Consider the following 22,546-nt stretch of genomic DNA (forward strand, 5'->3'; position numbering starts at 1 on the left):
CTATCGAGGCCCACCTAGGGGAAAAATTTGACCTACTACACCAAGAGTCAAAAACCTTCCAGACTCGGACATAGGTAAGAGAGGTGGAAGTTTTGTGAGCCCATAAAAGAGTGGAAATCACCAAATCCGGATATCCCTTCTTTCTCAACTGCCGCCTCTCATAAGCCAAGCCGCTAGACAAAAGCGATCCACCCGGTCGAAAAATACTGGACCCTGCTGCAGGAGATTCGGAAGATGACCCAGACGGAGTGGCCCATCCACTGCAAGGTTGAGGAGATCCACGAACCACGGCCTTCATGGCCATTCCGGAGCCACCAGCACCACCGCTACCGGATGGGCTTCTATCCTTTTCAAGACCTTGCCTACCAGAGGCCAAGGAGGGAATGCGTAGAGCAGAATGTCGCGAGGCCATAGGAGGTCAAGAGCGTCCACCCCTTCCGCTCGGTGCTCTCTTCTGCGACTGAAGAAGCATGGTGCCTTGGCATTCCCTCACGTCGCTAGTAGATCCAAACGGGGAATCCCCCAGCAATGAGATAAGACAAACGCCTCGTCAGATAGCTCCCATTCTCCGGGATCCAATCTCTGATGGCTCAGAAAATCCGCCTGTACATTGTCTACCCAGGCAATGTGTGAAGCCGCTATCCTAAGCAGATGAGTTTCTGCCCAGGTCATGAGCTCATCCGCCTCCGCCGCTATGGGGCGGCTCTTTGTGCCTCCCTGCCGGTTGAAATATGCTACCATCATTGCGTTGTTGGAGAGCACTCTCACCGATCAACGATGAACCAGGGGCAAGAACTTCTGCAGGGCCAAGCGGACTGCCCTGGTCTCGAGACAATTGATGGACCGTTGCGCTTCCTGCTGCGTCATTGGCCTTGGGCTGCCTGAGATTGGCAAACTGCCCCCCAGCCGGAAAGACTGGCATCCGTCGTCACAAAAGTGCACTGAGGGACCTCCAGATCCATCCCCCAGGACGAGTGTTTGTGGGTCAGCCACCAAGCTAGGCTGGACCTGGCCGGTTCATGAAGGGGTAAGGGAAATTGAAAAGCTTCCGACTTGGGGTCCCAACATAAGAGCAAAGCCCTTAGCAATGGCCTCATATGAACGAAAGAGCACGGGACCAACTCCAGAGTAGACTCCATAGAACCAAGAACCTGTAAATAGTCCCATGCCCTGGGAACTGGCAGGGACAAGAGACGCCAAACTTGCAACATGAGTTTGTCTATCTGATCCTGCATCAGGAAGACTTTCCCAATCTGAGTATCGAATTTCGCCTCCAAAAAGTCCAGGACCTGGGCGGGGGACAACTAGCTCTTGTCCGCACTGATGATCCAACCCAGAGCGCGAAGTATCTGCACCACCTTGGCGACTGCCACCTCGCATAGTTCCTTTGACTTCGCTTGAATGAGCCAGTTGTAAGTAGGGATGGACCAGGATCCCCTGGCGACAGAGAGCCGCCGCCACGACCACCATCATCTTGGTAAATGTGCGTGGAGCGTTCGCCAGCCTGAAGAGAAGTGCCTGAAACTGGAATGCTTGCCGTGGACCATAAACCGGAGATACTGCTGATGGTCCTTCGGAATTGCAATATGTAGGTACGCTTCCGACAAATCGAGGGACGCTAAAAACTCCCCTGCTCTGATGGAAGCGATTATGGAACGTAGCATCTCCTTACGAAAACAAGGCACTCTGAGAGCTCTGTTGACCTTCTTCGGATCTAAAATCGGACGGAAGGACCCTTCCTTCTTCGGAACCAGAAAATAAATCGAATACCTGCCGGTTCAAAGTTCATTCAGAGGAACCGGAACGACCGCCCCAAGGTCCAACAACTGGCGAAGCGTGAGAGACACCTGGTGCCTTTTCTCCAAACACCCACAGGGCAACACCAGAAATAGATCACGTAAGGGACGAGCAAAATCTAAGGCGCAGCCGTGTTCTATAATGTTTAGAACCCAATGGTCTGACGTTATTTTGACCCACTCCTCGTAAAACAGGGACAGACGTCCCCCAACGACCAGAACAGGGGAGAGGGCCGGCGCTATTTCATTGGGAGGACTTGACTCCCATCTCCCTTGTGACACCGCCATCTCAGGTGGGTCTACAGCCATGAAAGAATTGAGACCAGGTCTGCGACCTGCCGGATGACTGTCTTTGGCAAAACGGAGCCGGCTTAGACTGGCAAAAACACGACCGGGAAGGGCCGAAACCTCTGGAAACTTTTGGAATATCCTCCAGGAGCTTGTACACTTTATTGTCCCCCAAGGACCAAATGAGCTGCTCCAAATCATCTCCAAAAAGTAATTTCCCCCGAAACGGAAAAGCATCCAGCTGCGACTTGGAGGAAACATCAGCCAACCAATTACGGAGTCATAAAAGCCTGCAGGCTGACACTGCAGAAGCAATAGTACGCGAAGACGTACGAAGGAGATTGTACAAGGCATCCAACCCAAACCCTACCGCCACCTCCAAATGATCAGCCAGCTCCGACTCCTCCGGGGAGAGCTCTCTGGCACTCAGGAGTTGTTGTACCCACCGGAGACTCGCACGCTGCATTAAACTACTGCAAACGGCTGCTCGAACCCCCAGAGCCGACACTTCGAAGATTCACTTGAGAAGCACCTCCAGCTTACGATCCTGAGGGTCCTTAAGGGCAGCCGCCCTAACCACAAGAATAGTCGTATGCTTGGTGACTGCGGATACGTCCGCATCAACCTTGGGAACCTTAAGGTCAAGAGAGACATCCGGCAACGGGTACAATTTCTCCATACCTCTGCCTACACGAAGGCTAGCTTCCGGAGTATCCAACTCCCGAAACATTACCTGGAGCAACATAGGATGAAAAGGAAAAGTCTTAGCCAGGGGACGAAGACCAGACAGCACAGGATCCACCATGCCCTGATCCTGAGGCGTCGGCGTCTGACCAGCTGGTATGCCCAACTTCGCTAGGACATGTGGAATCATCAGCTCCAACTCATCTCTACGAAAGAGCCTAAGGACCCGAGGATCATCCCCTTCCACCGGGGCCACACGCTCTGAATCCTCATCCATATCCGCCTGAAGTGGATCCGCCAGCGGCACCGCTCCCTGGTTACCGGAACCGGACCCTTCCTGGACCACCCTAATCCGGAAGACCTCAGGAGGATCTGGCCTAGGAACCTGCACGGGAGGAGAGGGCCCATCCCCAGGCCGCCCCGGAGGGGGCTCAGGATCTCCCACGGGCATAAGGCTAATTAAATAAGCCTTATGTAATAGTAAAATAAAATCAGCTGAAAAAGGATGCTGGGCCTTTAAATTTTCCCAAGGGAGGGTACCCTAAAGGAGAATGGAAAGCAGGAAATAAATCATGGGGAGACAAGGGGCAAAAATCCTGCGGAAATAACTGAGGAGGGAGATCCCCTCTCCCTGCTGAGTTGTCTGCTTCAGCATCTAAAGCTCTTAAAATTCTCTTCTCCGTCGCTGGCCCCACCCTCTGGAACTCCCTCCCCACCCTCCTAAGCCAGGAAACATCCTTTCACAACTTCAAGAAAGGAGTCAAGACATGGCTCTTCCGACAGGCCTACCCCGACACAAACCAAACGTAATATCTCCCCCTCAGCTCCCCCCTGCTCGACCTTACACCCCCCTGCTCCCCCCCCCCCTCTCAGTTCCTCCCGGCTCGACCATCCCCTCTCACCCTCCTTTCGCCTGTCTTATCCCTCTCTCCTCCTTCCCCCAGCCACCCCTTTCGATTCCTCGTCACCCGGCCGCCACCCTATCCCTTAGTATTCCCCCTCCCCCACCACCTCCCCTTTATACCCTTTGAAGAAACTATTTCCCAGTGTTTCGACCGCCTTTGTCGACTTTTCGACTCTTCCGTAATTCTACTTAGTTAAGTGATACCTATACATAAGTCAGCTGTACATAGTCTCCCTCTATCCTACTGTATTTTTCTCCCTTTTTACTTCCTTTTAACTATGCTTTTCTCCCTTTCCCCTCCTCAACCCCCCTTTCCCACACCCCTCCTACCCCTTTACCCACGCTCCCTCCCCTCACCCTACCCCTAGCCTACCCTACCCCTAACCTACCCTCCCCCTCCTCTCCCTCCCCTTTTTCCCCTTTAAACCTCTGCTCCCTTGGCTCATTTCTGTACTGTTTATTTTGTTCACTTTGTTTTTGTCTTCTTATTTTTGTTCTTGTTTTTAGTTTAATTAGTAATATTATATTACATTGTTATAATGTTATATTGTTATATTGTTTTACTGTATCTCCCACTTGAGTTCTGTGTAAACCGGCATGATGTGCTTCACGAATGTCGGTAAATAAAAGTTAATAAATAAATAAATAAATAAATAAATAAATAAATAAATAAAATGGCCACCGTTCCCGCATTCCATGGGAGCAGGCAGGCTGAGTACCACGAGTCAGCATCGGGGCGCCCGCACCGCAGACCGATATGCCTGCCTCCCCCTGCTGCCAGCTGCCCCCGCTGACGGGCCCTCGCCCCCAGGAAGACACCGGGAGCAGAGGCTATCTCTGGAGAACAGTGCTGCCGGCTCCCCACAGGATTTGCAGGCCGAAGCGCGCAGCTTCGCCACACTAAACAAGGAGGGGAGGCTGCGAAAATAAACCCTGGAGCCCGGGAGGCCGAATAAGAGCAGCGCAGCTGCAAAAAACAATGCGTTCTGATTCTGATTTTTTTTTTTTTTTTTTTTTTAATTCGTGTTGGCCTCACCGGAGCACAACCCACGGTTGTCTCTGGGCCAGGGGGGGAGAGACCGGCCCACCGGTAAATCCCTCCCAGTCACTCACTGGCTGCTGTTCCTGGTACAAAGGAGTAAAAGGCAAAGCATACGGCAGACCTACCACTGAGGAGAAATGACTGTTCCTCGGGAGGCCCAGCTTTTTTTTTTTTTTTTTTAACTTTGTTTCAGCCAAACAATTTAAAGGACTCCTGTCACTGCAACTCTTTTTTTTTTTTCCTTGTTTAGAATCAATTCTGCCACCTTCATCTTTGGAGACAGAGAAATACTGAGGGGGCTGCAGGTTGCGCATCCTAGTTACAGAGGTGTCCTTCAAGTTTTTCTCTGTCTCCATCTGCTGGAAGGGAGGCATAACCCAGCAGTCTGGGCTGATCCAGGTACGTACAGGGAAATGAGATTAAAATGCTTTCTACATGCAGAAATCACATTGTAAACCGGCCTCTTTATGTGCAGGGGCAGAAGACTTGAACAGTCAGGTCTTCTGCCCCTGCACAGAAATCTCCAAGGAACAGGGCAGATTTTAGCAGCAGTTTATTTATCTAAAAGTTATTATAAATACAACTGCTTCAAGGCAGCAAAATACAAGATAATAAAAACAAAACTGAACTGCAAAAACTAAATATCAAAAAGAAAAAACTTGCAAGTCTCCGCTGGAAGGTGGTACATGAGTGAGAGTGTCTTAGTTTCCTTGGGATCAAATTCTAAAGGAAGGGTCCAGCAACAGAGAAGAATCTTGGCTACTGGGTGAAATAATCTGATCCTAGGAACAATAAGCAGGTTCTTGCCAACATATCTTGAAGGCAGGAAAATACTGTGAAGTATCAGGACTATTTCATTTTAGATTTATACAGTTATATTCAAACCTGAGAGGGCACAGAATGAAACATGCTGCTAATGGTTTCCCATGAAGTCCATACAAGGAAAGTTAAAATGGTGTGGGAGCAAGGAGAAGCTTCCTTGCAATAAATCACTATCCAGAATTGCTTGGAATGTCAGAAAGAATGAATACATCTGTACACTACAGGGACCAGATCGCTTTTCTCTCTCCCCTCAAAACTGAAAGGTATGGAAAGCAGAGTTGCATACCTGTAACAGGTGTACTTCGAGGACAGCAGGATGTTAGTCCTCACACATCGGTGACATCATCAGATGGAGTACCGATGCGGAAAACGTAAGTCACAGTTTCTAGAACTTTGATTAGGCACAATGAGCATGCCCCAGCATGCCCTATAGCACATGTCCATGCGGAGTTCCTCTCCAGTAACATAGAACTATAATTAAAACAAAAAATAGGAGAAAGCAAATCTGCCTTCTCTGAGGACAAGCAGGATGGTAGTCCTCATGCATGGGTGAAGTCCTAACTACAGGCTGCTCCCCAACACAAAAGATAACCAATAGCCACCTAACCAGGTGCCAAAAGGGACAACAACAATGGTTCTGTTGGTAATAGAGGGTGAGTCAGCCTGAACCCAAACAATGGGCCCTAGGCGGGGAGAATTTGGTTCCACACCTGAAACAGGTTCTGAAAGACAGAATGCCTGAACCTACTGATGTGTCTGCCATCCCTATCCAGACAATAGTACGATGTGAATATGCTGCGAGAACCCCACGTCACAGCCTTGCAGATCTCCTCCATAGGAACTACTCTCAAGTGGGTCGACACTGCCATGGCTCTGACAGAATAAGCCTTAACATGACCTCCAAGATGCAGTCCCGCCTAGGCATAACAGAACGAGATGCAATTAACTTGCCAAATAGATAGTGTCTGTTTGGCAAAGCAGAGCTGCTTACCTGTAACAGGTGTTCTCACAGGACAGCAGGATGTTAGTCCTCACATAAGGTGACATCATCAGGATGGAGCCCAATCACGGAACACTTTTATCAAAGTTTCCAGAACTTTGACTGGCACCTACTGGGCATGCCCAGCATACCACAAACCCTGCAGCCAGCAGGGGTCCCCCTTCAGTCTCGTCTTATAGTAAAAAGTAAATGCGAAAAATAAAATAATAAATCGTAAGTGAACCCAACTTCACGGGGTGGCGGGCGGGTTTCATGAGGACTAACATCCTGCTGTCTGTGAGAACACCTGTTACAGGTAAGCAACTCTGCTTTCTCACAGGACAAGCGGGATGGTAGTCCTCACATATGGGTGAGTACCGAGCTGAGGATGCCCAAGCAATGCACGAAATGTATCCAAAGATGTGCAACAGGCACAAGAACTGGGTTGGAATTTGGTAGAGGACATCCTGAACCCTACTGGGTTGGAGGAAGGATGTTGGTACGTCAGTTCGCAAATAAGTTGCATAGCACAGACTGGCCAAAGATGGAATCTTGTCTGCCAGCCTTGTCTAAACAACAATGGTCTGCGAAGGTGTGGAGAGAGCTCCAGATAGCAGCCTTACAGATGACAGCAAGAGGCACCGAGCGTAGGTGCGCTACTGATGTTGTCATGGCCCTGACAGAGTGTGCTTTAACACAGTCTTGAAGCGGAATGCCTGCCTGTTGGTAACAAAAGGAAATACAGTCTGCTAACCAGGAGGAGAGAGTCTGCTTACCCACAGGTTTGCCCAATTTGATGGGATTGAAGGAAACAAACAATTGAGTGCATTTCCTGTGGGCAGCTCTACGGTCTAGATAAAATGCTAGAGCACGTTTACAGTCAAGGGTATGCAGAGCCCGTTCTCTTGGGTTTGAGCGGGGCCTGGGAAAGAAGGTGGGTAGTATAATGGATTGATTGATATGAAACTCCAATACTACTTTAGGCAAGAACTTAGGGTGAGTGCGGAGTACTACCCTATCATGCAGAACATAAGAACATAACATACTGGGTCAAACCAAGAGTTCATCAAGCCCAGATTACTGTTCCAACAGTGGCCAATCCAGGCCATAAGAACCTGGCAAGTACCCAAAAACTAAGTCTATTCCATGTTACCGTTGCTAGTAATAGCAGTGGCTATTTTCTAAGTCAACTTAATTAATAGCAGGTAATGGACTTCTCCTCCAAGAACTTATCCAATTCTTTTTTAAACACAGCTATACTAACTGCACTAACCACATCCTCTGGCAACAAATTCCAGAATAATTGTGCGTTGAGTAAAAAAGAACTTTCTCCGATTAGTTTTAAATGTGCCCCATGCTAGTGCCCCCTAGTCTTTCTATTATCCGAAAGAGTAAATAACCGATTCACATCTACCCGTTCTAGACCTCTCATGATTTTAAACACCTCTATCATATCCCCCCTCAGCAGTCTCTTCTCCAAGCTGAAAAGTCCTAACCTCTTTAGTCTTTCCTCATAGGGGAGCTGTTTCATTCCCCTTATCATTTTGGTCGCCTTTCTCTGTACCTTCTCCATCGCAATTATATCTTTTTTGAGATGCGGCGACCAGAATTGTACACAGTATTCAAGACGCGGTCTCACCATGGAGCGATACAGAGGCATTATGACATTTTCTGTTTTATTCACCATTCCATTTCTAATAATTCCCAACATTCTGTTTGCTTTTTTGACTGCCGCAGCACACTGAACCAACGATTTCAATGTGTTATCCACTATGACGCCTAGATCTCTTTCTTGGGTTGTAGCACTTAATATGGAACCTAACATTGTGTAACTATAGCATGGGTTATTTTTCCCTATAGGCATCACCTTGCACTGATCCACATTAAAGTTCATCTGCCATTTTGACTGAGTTGACTGGAGGTGCCAGTTGAGGCTTGGGGGCTCTCTGCTGCCTGGGACGGCCACAAGAGCCCTGATGGTGTTGATGAGAGCGAGGGAGTGAAGGAATAGTCCCTGTCTTGCTAACCTCCTAGAAGAGAAGGATGGGTCCAGAGTTCTAGCGGACAGTTTTTGGGAGTGTTTCATGATGGTCCCAGAGTTGGGCCACTGCGTCCCTCACCCAATCTCCGAAGAGATTCTCCCCAGTACACGGCACATCAGCACATCGTTCCTGTACCTCTGGTCAGAGATCAGAGGTCCACAGCAATGCCATTCTGCAGGCACCAATTCTCGCTGCAGAGACTCTTGATGCTGTCTCAAAAACATCATAGGTCGCTCAGACTTTGTGTTTTCCGCATTCCAGACCCATATGCACCAGCGACATGAGGGTGTCCTGCTGCTGATGCAGCAGTTACTCGACTATCTCCTGCACCTGCTTCCAGATGTCCTGCGAGTACTGGCTCATGTAAAGCTGGTAGGCAGCAATGCGGGCAATGAGCATGGTGCCTTGAAACACCTTTTTCCCAAGAGCACCCATCACTCTGTGGTGCTTCCCCAGGGGCGTCAAGGAATGGTCCGAGAATGTCTGGCCCTCTTGAGGGCAGATTTGACCACACCAACTGGTGGGGCAGATGGTGCTTATCGAATCCAGCAGCCTTCTAGACGAGGTAGACCCTATCTGCCTTCTTATTAATGGGAGGCAATGTGAGGAAGAGTTCCCATATCCTCAGCAGCAGCTCTTTAAGGATCTCGTGCACCTGGACCACTATCATCTCCTTAGGATGCTCCACAAACTGGAGGATCTCAAGCATTTTGTGCCTGGTATCCTCCTCCATTAACAACTGAAATGAGACGGCTTCCACCATCATCCTCACAAAACCTGAGCAGGACAAGACCTCAGATAGAGACTTCCTTCGCTCCTCTGGAGGAGAAGGGTCTGATGGGAGACCCTCTGAGGACTCCAAAGCATCAGCCCCCCAGGGTTTACAGGGGTCCTTATCCTCACTGTAAGCTACAGGATATGGGGCCCTAGGTGCTCGGCCTTCATCTCGAAGAGCAGGCATCAGTAAAACTGGATGGGAGACAGTAGGTCTCGGCATCTCTGCTGGCCCTGGTGGAGCTTCCGCCTCAGAACCGGCAACTACCACTATTTTGGTAGGGGGAGGCCTCAGTGCCCCACCGGTCACTGATGATGTCCTGGGAACTGACGCCAGCTGCATCGGTAATACACTGATAAGCACGTTGAGCTTCTCCAATAGCGGTATGAGGACGGGCGGCACTGGGTCCAATGCCATCGGTGCCACAGGACCAAAGCCCAGCAGTGCCCGCTCCACCGTTAGCTGGACTTGGCGCTCCAGCTCCTCCTCAAACGTAGCCCATGCCAACTCTGATTGGGAGGAAGAAGGGGTGGCCAAATCTTCTTCGGATCCACGAGGTGGATTGATGACTGGCATCAGGACCAGTGGAGACCGTTGTGGACCCCCAGCACCGATGAAGGACTGGCACTCCTCGCTGTGGGGTCACTTCAGGGGCATCATGACATAAGCCAGCACATCCCCGTGCCCAGCACCATGCATCAACAGGGACCGGCGCCGATGCTTTTTCGGCTTCCCTCAATGCTTGGCCCAGCCCTTCCCCAGTGCCGAGGCCGATGATGAGGAACCCAATGTCCTCGGCCTGGAGATTGACAATGATGGGTCTCCAACGCCCCTATCCACTGATGGAACTGATGATCCCACCTATGTCAATGGTTCGGTGTCCATCTGTGCAGCTCCTTGGTCCTTCGATGCCGATGACTTTGACTTCGACCCGAAGAGCTGCTCCATCTTGTTGAGTAGAAGCCAACGTCCCTTCGGGATCATCTAGGCGAATAAGCAGCAATTCCAGACGTCGTGAGATGCCCCCAGGCAGCGGATACATATCTCATGTGAATCAGTGAAGGACATGGTCCTCGAGCACTGGCTGTATTGCCGAAAACCGGACATGGCCATGTTGGATGAAACAAAAGGGTCACAAACCGAAGACAATAGCAACAGGCATCGACAGCCAGTGGACACTAAGGCAATGCTGCCACAGGGAATCGACCGCGAAAGGAAACTTACCAGAATTGTCGAAAACCCTGACTAGGAACACTATGGGAAGGCACCAAGAATGACCCAGCAATGGAATAACACAAAACAACCTGCAAAAAAAATACGAGAAAAGGAGTTTTCCACATGGCAAAAACAGCCAAAAGTGAGTTCACTCACACGAGGCTTGCAGCTCTGCGGAAAAAGAGAGACAGGAAAAGGACCCCACATGGATACGTGGTATAGGGCATGCTGTGCATGCTCAGTGTGCCTAGTCAAAGTTCTAGAACCTTTGACATAAGTTTTCCGCATCGGGGCTCCATCTGATGATGTCACCCACGTGTGAGGACTACCCTTCTGCTTGTCCACGGAGAAATAAATCTCACTGACACATGTCTAGGAAAAAGAGAAGCAGCAGTCCACTGGCATCACAGATTCAGTTCCACCTGGCTAATCCAGTCCTGTGTTTGCTGCCTGAGGTAGCATAAGCAATGGAGAACTGCCACTCCTGTTCATTAAAGAATTTTGATCCAGGGCCACAGTGGGGGAAACCCGAAAGAAAATGAGGCCTGCGCTTACTAAGCACAAGCATTGTTTTCTACCCAACACTCATAGCAAGGGCACCAGCAAGAGGGTGGGAAGAACAGCAGAGCATGAGCAAAGCAGAGTAGTTATTTATTTATTTTAAAGTATATCCCGCCCCTCCCAAGTTCGCGGTGGGTTACAACATAACATACCTAATATCATTTAAAATAATAAACACAGAATAAATAATAAAACATAACACATACATAATAAAGATAGAAAGTAAAAACAGGAGGTTTACTTAAAAAGTGTGACTTAAAAACATAAGATAAGTAATAAATAAACTAAAGAATAAGACTAATTGAAATGTCAAGTCTCGCATAGGTCAGGAAAGGCTTGGAGGAAGAGATAGTGTTTGATGGCTTTTTTGAATAAATTTTTATTTTGAATTAGTCAAATATTGTTTGGAATTGAGTTCCAAAGTATGGGTCCGGCTATAGAGAATGCGCACTCTCTGGGGAGAACTAGTCTGGAGGCTTTTGGCGATGGGACTTGAATTAAGAGTTTGTTTTTGGAGCAGAGATTCCTGTATGGGGTATAAATCTATTTTTTGCAGCCAGTTGTTCAAATAGTAAAGAGAAAGAGGTACATAGAAGTAAAGAGCAAGGAGGAGACATCATCAGTTATGCAACTAATGGCTCTACAATACAGCTTTGGATCTCTGCCAATGAAGACCTGGGTGCCAGTCCTCAGACTCATGGTAAGAGATCTGTGATAATGCTCACCATTACCATATTTCAGGTTTGCAACCGCACCCAGCGATGCCCTGTATTAGACACTATGGACAAATCTACCCCATTCCATTGAACAGGCCTCTGGTAAAGTTGGCATTGCATTACCTTTCTGCTGATCATGCTCTTCGCACAGTACCGCTGAATCTGGGGTAGGAAGAGAAAGGCGAAAATTCATAATACTGATTCAGTCAAGGCCCCCTACTCAGACCCCCTACCTACAGGTGCAGGCAGTCATGCACTACTCACAGATTCCTGGATATCTGACGCGTCACAGATGTGTTAGGTAAAGTGGATGTGGTAGAGACAAAAATGGTTAATGGCATTCCATAAAGCATGGGATAAGTGCAGAGGATTCCCAGTTGCAGAGAAATGAGGAGAAAGTCAGAGATCAACTGGGTTCCAGGACAACATGCCAGGAATGAAAAGGGCCTTACAGTTCTTATCTGCTGTCAGAATTTATGCTGCTACAATTCTGCTCGGGGGGTTTAAGCATCCCGAAAGAATGTGCAAGCTGTTAAAAGGCATTGTTCAAAAAAAGATAATAGTAATAACCAACACTTTTACTGCCAAGATGATGATACCCCAACAGCCAAAGCAAATCTGTGCTGTCTTGCAATAACAGCATTTTCAAAAAGCAATGATTTTATTCTTCCTTTGTGTTTATTCAGGCATGCCATATACCAATTTGTCAACAAAAGAAACACTTTCACCATTACAAAACTCAGGTGTATACCAAGAATGTTTTTTTTAGTAATACTTCAGTTCAAGGAAGATTGTGTGCAAAAAAAACCCAAAACATAACACTATCACTTTCTCTAAAGCCTTATTTTGTCTGGTTTCAGCACTGGAACTTGCAGCAGGTGCCTTATTCCATACACCATTTTCACAGGAGTAACAGATAGTTAGATTAATATCCAGACACAGCTGATCTCCTACTGTTTTGTCGGGTTATTTTGTAAATGTATCCAAACAACAAGTACACTACTTTTAAGTTATATTTTTTTAAATTAGACTGAAAATTAATTTCTGAACCATACAATGCAAAATAAGCTGTCAAAGTTTTGCTACCCATAAACTTTTCAAACCGAGGAATCACAGGATAGATATTGATCTATCAAGGCTACTGCACTGGGGGGAGATTATAGATAAAAAAAACTTCACAGAAAAATATGCTCAATCACTCCTTGGAATTTGGCATTTTGTCTTATTTTAGAAACAGAACTTGTACCCGAATGAAAAGGAAAATTGGTTTTTAACTGCCAATTTTCGTTCCTGTAATACCACAGATCAGTCCAGACAAGTGGGTTTTATTCATCCCTATCAGCAGATGGAGGTAGAGAACAAAACTTTGGGCACTGCTATATATATCCGAGAGTGCCATCTGCAGTCCTTCAGTATTGATCTGTTCCCAAGCCCAGATAACTTAACCAAACGAACTAAGTCCCTGGGATGGATACCCCTGAACTGGATAGCCAAAGAAACATTGAAACTCTAGGACATGTTAACAATCCCAATAGATGTTTGAAAACCTTCTTTGCATGAGCCCAAAGGCCCAGCAGACCCCAAGGGGGGCCTCTGGACTGATCTGTGGTATTACAGGAATGAAAATTAGCAGGTAAAAACCAATTTTCCTTTCCTGAACATACTCAGATCAGTCCAGACAAGTGGAATGTACCAAAGCCCCCCTATACCAGGCAGGAACCCGAAAGGCCCGTTTTCAGAACATTCTCACCAAAAGGAGTGGCCTCTGGGGCACGCACATCCAAACAGTAATGCTTAGTGAAAGTGTGATGACCAAACTGCGGCACTATATATCTCCTGAGGAGACACCAGTTGACACTCGGCCCACGACACTGCCTGAGCACAAGTAGAATGAGCCTTAAGCCCCACCGGCACAACACGGCCCATGGAAACATAGGCAGTGGAAATAGTCTCTTTCAACCAGTGTGCTAAGGAAGCCTTAGACGCCTTCTCTCCCTTTTTTGTCACCCCGAAGAGCACAAATAAATGATCAAAGCGATGGAAAGAGTTGGTGACCTTCAAAAATAAGGCATGCCGCACGTCTAAAAGATGGAGATTCATGTCCATAGAGGGATCCCAAGCCCAGTCCGGGAAACCTGGCAACTCCATAGTCTAGTTCACATGAAAGGCAGAAACCACCTTAGGCAGGAATGAAGGCACCGTCCGTAAAGAAACCTTGTTGGATGAAATCTGGAGAAAATGATCGCAGCAAGATAAGCCTACAACTCCGAAATCCTCCTAGCTGAGCAAATGGCTACCAAAAAGACAGTCTTCAAGGTAAGGACCTTTAAACATGCTCGACCCAGCGGTTCAAAAGGATCCTCGCAGAGGGCCCACAACACCAAATTGAGACTCCATTACGGACACACGTTGAGAAGAGATGGACGGCGATGTTTAACATCCCTCAGAAAATGTACCACATCAGGATGGGAAGCCAAAGCCTTGTCCTGTACCTTCCCCCTGAGAAAACCTAAGGCCAAAACCTGGACCCTAAGCGAACTATGAGCCAATCCTTTGGACAAGCCCTGCCGCAGAAAGGACAAAATGTGCGGCACGGAAACCATCAGAGGATCCAACCTCTGTTGCCCACACCAGGTCTCAAAACACTTTCCATACTCTGGAATAGGCCAGGGAGGTAGCTGGACGCTTAGCCTGAAGAAGGGTAGCAATAACCAGTTCTGAATACACGCATATCCAGCATAGCTCCCTGCTTCAACGGCAGGGGAGAAGAAAAACAACCAATAAGGGCTGAATAACATAGTCTGGGTAAAACAAATAAGCATGGGTGTAGCTTGCTTATTGCGGCGGTTACTTCCCCTACTACCCCTAACTAATCAAGCTTGATATTTCACTTGGATGCAGCTCCATCACTGCTCTCTACATTAATGGTGGGGGTGGAAGGGAAATAGAACCAAAGAGCTAAGAGAAACAGATAAGTATGAGAAAAAAATATGTGAAGCTTGCTGGGCAGACTGGATGGGCCGTTTGGTCTTCTTCTGCCGTCATTTCTATGTTTCTATGTTTCTATATATACATATGAATACCCCTTCAAACACAATCGCCGCCTCTCAAAAGCCAGGCTGTTAGACAGAAGCGATCCGCCCAATCCAAAAATATGGGACCATGACACAGCAGTCCCTGTAAGTGGGCTAGACGTAGGAGCTCGTCCACCGCCAGATGAACCAGATCTGCGAACCATGGGCCTCTTGGCCACTCCAGGGCTACTACCACCACAGAATCTGAATGAGCCTCTATTCTCCTGAGTACCCACACTATGAGGGGCCATGGAGGGAAGACATACAGAAGGATTCCAGACGGCCACAGGCACACTAGAGCATCGCGACCCACCACCCCTGACTCCCTCCGGCGGCTGAAGAATCTCTCCGTATTGGTGTTGAGACTCGTCACCATGAGGTCCAGCTGAGGAGTCCCCTAACGGGCGCAGAGGAGATCCAAGGCTTCCGTGGACAGTTCCTACTCCCCTGGTTCCAAATGCTGACGGCTGAGATCCTTCGCTTGGATGTTATCCACTCCTGCGACATGAGAAGCAGCGATCCCCTCGAGATGGAGCTCTGCCCACACAAATAGCTGAGCCTCCCGAGCCACGGCGGGACTCTTGGTTACCCCCTGGCAGTTGATGTAGACCACTGTCATCGCATTGTCCGAGAACACTCGCACTATGCAATCGCGGACCAAGGGGAGAAACACCTGAAGGGCTCTGCGCACCGCCCTTGTCTCCAAAGATTGATGGACCACAACTGTTCTGATGCTAACCAGAGACCCTGCGCTGACTTGCCCAGGCACACCGCACCCCAGCCCCGAAGACTGGCATCTGTAGTGAACACCACCCAATCCGGGACTTCGAGGGGCATCCCATTCTCCAGATTGCTCTTTGTCATCCACCAGGCCAGGCTGGATCTGGCCTCCACCGGAAGGGGCAGAGGCAGAAAATACTGCTATGTTAGGGGGCTCCAGCAGGACACCACCACTCACTATAGGGGGCGCATATGAGCAAAGGCACAAAGTTCCAGCTCCAAAGTTGATGCCATCTATCCCAGGACCTGTAAATAATCCCAGTCTTTGTGGACCAGCAGGCAAAGTAAGTGAGCTATCTGAGCTTGAATCTCGACTATCCTGTCGGAAGTGAGAAACACACTGCTCTGCTGTGTGTCGAATCGGGCGCCCAAGTACTCCAGGGACTGGGAAGACATACGGTGACTCTTTGGTAGACTGATGATCCAGCCCAACGATTCCAGGAGAGAGCACACCGTAAAACTTATTGCGCACAATGAAGGTCCGAGGAGCCGTGGCAAGGCCGAAGGGGGGGGGGGGGGGGGGGGGGGGCCGAAACTGGAAACGCAGACCCAGCACCTTAAACTTTAGAAACTTCTTGTGGTCCTGTCGAATGTGGATGTGCAGATAGGCCTCGGTGAGATCCAGGGACGCCAAATATTCTCTTTTTCAGACCGCCGCAATCAGTGCATAACGCCTCCATCTGGAATCGTGGTACTTTCAAACACCGGTTGACGTTTTGGAGATCCAAGATGGGTCGAAAGGTACCCTCTTTCTTGGGGACCACGAAATAAATGGAGTACCTTCCTTACCCCTGTTCGGAAACAGGCACCGGGACTACCGCCTCTAGGCTTAACAACCTTTGGATTTTCAGAAGACGTTTGACAAAGTTCCTCATGAGAGGCTTCTAGGAAAAGTAAAAAGTCGTGGGATAGATGGCGATGTCCTTTCGTGGACTGCAAACTGGCTAAAAGACAGGAAACAGAGAGTAGGATTAAATGGGCAATTTTCTCAGTGGAAGGGAGTGGACAGTGGAGTGCTTCAGGGATCTGTATTGGGACCCTTACTTTTCAATATATTTATAAATGATCTGGAAAGAAATACGACGAGTGAGATAATCAAATTTGCAGATGATACGAAATTGTTCAGAGTAGTTAAATCACAAGCAGATTGTGAAAAAAATTGCAGGAAGACCTTGTGAGACTGGAAAATTTGGCATCAAAATGGCAGATGAAATTTAATGTGGATACGTGCAAGGTGATGCACATAGGGAAAAATAACCCATGCTATGGTTACACAATGTTAGGTTCCATATTAGGTGCTACAACCCAAGAAAGAGATCTAGGCGTCATAGTGGATAACACATTGAAATCGTCAGTGTGCTGCAGCACTCAAAAAAGCAAACAGAATGTTGGGAATTATTAGAAAGGGAATGGTGAATAAAACGGAAAAGGTCATAATGCCTCTATATCGCTCCATGGTGAGACCGCACCTTGAATACTGTGTACAATTCTGGTTGCCACATCTCAAAAAAGATATAATTGCGATGGAGAAGGTACAGAGAAGGGCTACCAAAATGATAAGGGGAATGGAACAGCTCCCCTATGAGGAAAGACTAAAGAGGTTAGGACTTTTCAGCTTGGAGAAGAGACGGCTGAGGGGGGATATGATAGAGGTGTTTAAAATTATGAGAGGTCTAGAATGGGTAGATGTGAATCGGTTATTTACTCTTTCGGATAATAGAAAGACTACGGGGCACTCCATGAAGTTAGCATGTGGCACATTTAAAACTAATCGGAGAAAGTTCTTTTTTACTCAACGCACAATTAAACTCTGGAATTTGTTGCCAGAGGATGTGGTTAGTGCAGTTAGTATAGCTGTGTTTAAAAAAGGATTGGATAAATTCTTGAAGGAGAAGTCCATTACCTGCTATTAATTAAGTTGACTTAGAAAATAGTCACTGCTATTACTAGCAACGGTAACATGGAATAGACTTAGTTTTTGGGTACTTGCCAGGTTCTTATGGCCTGGATTGGCCATTGTTGGAAACAGGATGCTGGGCTTGATGGACCCTTGGTCTGACCCAATATGGCATGTTCTTATGTCTCCTGGACTGCCACCCGCTTGCTTAGGGAAAGATAGCACAACTCCAGAAAGACCGATCGGAGAGGGTGAGAAAACACTTAAAGCGTAACCTTCCCTGACGACTTCCAGCACCCTCTGGTCTGAGGTGATCTTGGTCTACTCCTCATAAAAACGGGCCAGCCTGCCTCAGATTGCCAACAACGAGGAATGGACCTGCCTGAATTCATTGGGAGAATTTAACTCCGCCCGCTCCCTGAGTGGACCCGCCTCTAGCAGATCTTCCAAAGCCCCGAAAGGACTGTTGTCTACTCAATGACTGCCTCGTCGCTGAGGACCCAGCTGATCTGCCAGTGCGGAATCGCCTCGACTCACGAAAATGGGATTGAGAGGAGAAAGACTTCCATGTTGACTTCTTATCCTATGGCAGCCTGTTGCCTTTGGTCTCCCCCAAAGATTTCATAAGCTGGTCGAGATCCTAACCGAAGAACAGCTTACCTTTAAAGGGAAGGTTACACACAGCTGCGACTTAGACGAAAGGTCCGCTGACCAGTTGTGCAGCCAGAACAGCCATCTCGCTGCCACCAAGACCATGCCACGAGCTGTGGTCCATACGAGGTCATATAAGGCATCGGTCACATAAGCGACCCCTGCCTGAAGGCAGGCCGCCTGGACCAGGGACATCGTCTCGGTGGCAGATTGTTCCTGCGGCCTCTGGATCCAACACAAACAGGCTCGCTGCATCAGGCTGGCACAGACCACCGCTTGGAGCCCCAGAGCCGACACCTCAAAAGCCCACTTGAGCTGCACCTCCAATTTCCGATCCTGAATGTCCTTCAGAAATTGTGGCGCCGGCGACTGGAATTGTGGTCTTCTTGGTGACCACCGAAACTGCGGCATCCACCTTCGGGACCTTGAGGGAATCCAAATGTTCCTGTAACAAAGGATAAAGCTTCGACATCGCTCTTCCCACTTTCAAGCCGGAGTCTGGGGACTCCCACTCACAGCTGATGAGCTTCTGGATCTTCTTAGGAATGGGGAAAGTGCTGGGGGGGCTCCGTAGTCCATCCAACACCGGATTAACCCCTTCATTATCCGAGTCCTCCAGAGAGAACTTAACTCCCAATTCCTCCAACACTTGGGGGGAAAAGCGGGTACAGCTCTTCCCTCTTTAACAGGCGGATCACCCGCAGGTCATCGCCATCCGCTTCCGGGCCCTCAAAGGCGCCCTGATCTTCCTTAGGGTCCTCCGGGTCCTAGGGGTGCCCACCATCCGGGTCCGCATCCAGATCTCCCGCCAGAGATAAACCCCCTTCACCCTGAGGGTCATCCGAATCCTCAGAATCTGAGTCCAGTCGCACCAGGCGGGCCCCTGAGACTGACCCTGCAAGCCCGAGGAACTCTTAGGGAGCCCCCTTGCCCTCTTAGCGGAGTCCACCGGGCTGTCCTTAAATTGCCGTTTTCCTGCTTCCCGAGCTAGGAAGGCCTCGTAAAGTAAGAGGACAAACTTGGGTGAAAACCCTCCCGGGTCTCCCAAGGGCCCTTCCAGAATGCTGGGAATTAAGAGAGGAAGACCATTAGCGGCCTGTCCATCATCGGGACTAAAAAAAAGTACCACCCGCCAAAAATTGCAGGGAGAGGGGCGCCCCATGCAGCCACCACCGGCACAGAAGCGAGAGGGTACACAGCAGTGCAAAGATCCCGCCAGCGCAAAAGTGCTGCCGCCACGGGACAAACACGTGCGCGATCGCCCCGGCACAAAAACAAGGAGACGGCACTTCCCCCGGCCAGGGGCACCCTCCTACCATGACCGGCACCGATCCTCCCCTCCCTGCACAGCCCGATGCCTCCGGGGCCAACCCTTGACGATCCCGCCAAGCAGACCGCCTGACAGACTGCTCAGACACTGAGCTGCCGCTGAGTCTCTCAAAGTTTTTTTTTTGTTTTGTTTTTTAAGAAGCACAGCAAATAAAATCACAGGCAAAGGCAAAGACACTTCACAGGGGGATACTTCCCTGAATCCCAAAGGGGAGGGGGCTTCGGGCCCCACTGAAGGAACTAGTACCCTAGCTGTCAGTGGTCCCGGGGTCGCGAGCTAAACCCGAGGGATAGCCCTCCACAGGAACCTGGCACCTCGGGGAGCAAAAGTCCTCCAAAAATCCTAATCAGTCAGGACTGCAGGTTTAGCACCTCTACCATCTGCTAGAGGTAGAGAAATATTGAGGGGCTGCAGGTGGAACTCTCGGATATATGGCAGTGCCCAAAGTTTTGTTCACTACCTCCATTTGCTGGTAGGGATGAATAAAACCCACTTTGTCTGGACTGATCTGGGTATGTTCAGGAAAGGGTTGGACTTCAGGCTGTTTTTTGACTGTCTGAGATCACCATAAAAGCAGAGATCACTGTTTTACAAAGTTATCATAAACTAAATAAAGGCCACAGCTACATATGATCCAACGTTTTCATATAAATTTGTTTCCCAGACCCCTAATTTCAACTGAAGCTGATTTAGGACATTTTATGACAATGTTCTTAAGTCAAGGAAGTTACAGATAAACTGTGGGTCTTCGTTAGTGGTGCGTGAATAAGGCCATGTACGCTACATGAACTCACGAACGTGCCGATAGCACCTCCGGCACCTCTATTCAAAATGTCCTTAAAGTCAAGGGAGGTTCCAAAGGACTAAACAAGAGTGGATGTGGTCCTAACTAAACAGAACTGGGCACAAGGCAAGCAACTACAAATTCCATTAGTTTAATGTCTCACAGTAGACATTTATAATTAAATAAAATACATAAAACAGCACACATTTTCAGACTGAAAAAAACAACACAATACAAATTAACATGGACAAGTGATAGGTAAGGCACAAAGCGCAAAAGAACAGATAGGTTCAATATACTTTGAACAGGGCATGATTTGTTAACACCAACCAGGCACTTGGGTGTACTAGTTGATAAACTGGGAATTAATATGCAAAGTCAGGCAGCAGCCAGGACCGGACATATATTAGCATGAAATAAACAAAAGTGAAAGTAAATACTCAAAAATGGCATCTTTCTTTGTTGGGCCAAATTTAGAAAGAAGGGCTCAGACTTGAGTAGCCAACCCCAAAAAGGACATCAAAACATTTGGAAAAAAAAAAAAACATAAAAAATTATGAGTGATGTAGTCATAATCGCAAGCACTGAACAACACCGCTTTAATTCCCATTTCTTAAAAGCAATCCAAGAATGAGAAATTACTATATACCTGATAATGTGCTTTTCTTTGGGACAGACAGATGAATCCAGAACCAGTGGGTTATGCACCTCTTCCAGCAAATGGAGACAGAGCAAAGCTGATCTCAAGTACACCCCTGCAGTGACATCAGCCCATCAGTATTCTCTGCAAAAGCCAACTGTGTGTGGACAGACTAGTAAAAACTTAATAACAGATAACCATTCCAGTACTCAGCCAACAGGAAACACTGAGCTCAGACAAAGAAAGTATTAACAGTAGTCTAGGGACTGGATTAACCTTACCAGTAACCCCTGGAACACATAACCACGCAGGAAGACCATAGCACAATCATTCGGCAGCCAAGGGCGAGGAGTTGGATTTATCTGTCTGTCCTAAAGAAAAGGAAATTATCAGGTAAGTAGTAATTTCTCATTTCTTTGCATCCAGACAGATGAATCCAGAACAAGTGGGATGGACCCAAACTACTCCCGAAAAGGAAGGGGAGGCTGCTTGAGGTCCAGTCAAAATACATGTGCAAAGGCTGCATCCTCCAAGGCCTGCACATTCAGACAATAATACGTGGAAAAGGTGTGTAAGGAGGACCACGTTGCAGCTCAGCAACTTCTCCACATGACACTACCTGAACCCTAGTGGAATGAGCCCTAACCTGACTAGGCAACGGCTGTTCAGCATCCACATATGCGGCCATGTCTACCTCGTTAATCCAGCGAGTTATTGTAGCTGCAAAACCAGCTTGCCCTGTTTACTTCCACCGTCAAGGACAAATAGGCAATCATCTTTTCCTGAGAGGTCTAGAAATCTCCAGATACCTCACAATATGTCTTTTAACATCCAAGGGTCACAACTGGCGATATTCTTCAGCATCTCTCTCCCTGTCAAGAGATGGCCTGGAAATGGACTGATTCAAGTGAAAACCTAAGATCACTTTCAACAAAAAGGAAGGAACAGTATGCAGCTGTATCGCCCCTGGAGTCACTTTAAGGAATTAAGGGCCAACCCTTTATTCAATCCATCCTGCAAAAATTCTAAAACGAACAGGATCTTAACCGAACAAGGAAGAACCACCTTGATCTTCATACCAAGCCTCAAATACTCGCCTAACCCGCACATAAGCTAAGTAAGTGGAGAATTTTCTTGCTTGTAGTAAGGTGGCAATCACCACAGTAGAATATCCACACTTCAGCAAGCGAGCTCTCTCAAGGGCCATACCATAAGACAAAATTGAATCAGATCTTCATGAAGAACAGGCCCCTGCCACAACAGATCCCTGTGTGCTGGAAACCGAATGGGAGAGTGTACCAGAAATCTTCACAAATCCGCATACCATGGTCTCCTGGGCCAATCTGATGCCAACAGAAGCACCAAACCTCTCTGACTCTCATTCCTTCAAACCATTCTGCCCAACATGGGCCACGAGAGAAAAGTATACAGCAGTTTGTCCTCCGGACATTCCTGCATGAGAGCATCGATACCTAATGACTTTGGATCTTTCCTGCAACTGAAGAATCAAGGAACCTTCGTATTGTGCAGAAATGGAAGGCACAGTAATCCACTATTAGCTGAAAT

The 22,546-nt window shown here is 48.1% G+C and overlaps 1 protein-coding gene across 3 annotated transcripts in view; it reads right to left on the bottom strand.

Annotated features, from left to right (window-relative positions):
- DDX11 (DEAD/H-box helicase 11) overlaps positions 1 to 22,546 on the bottom strand; it is a 427,300-nt gene that overhangs the window by 177,851 nt on the left and 226,903 nt on the right. For all 3 annotated transcript variants that reach the window (XM_029599951.1, XM_029599952.1, XM_029599950.1), the window contains exon 15: positions 11,948 to 11,986. In XM_029599951.1, the coding sequence (XP_029455811.1) occupies positions 11,948 to 11,986 (39 nt within the window). The remainder of the gene's footprint in view (positions 1 to 11,947; positions 11,987 to 22,546) is intronic.

The sequence above is a fragment of the Rhinatrema bivittatum genome, chromosome 4, assembly GCF_901001135.1.
Source record: "Rhinatrema bivittatum chromosome 4, aRhiBiv1.1, whole genome shotgun sequence".
Taxonomy (NCBI): Eukaryota; Metazoa; Chordata; class Amphibia; order Gymnophiona; family Rhinatrematidae; genus Rhinatrema; species Rhinatrema bivittatum.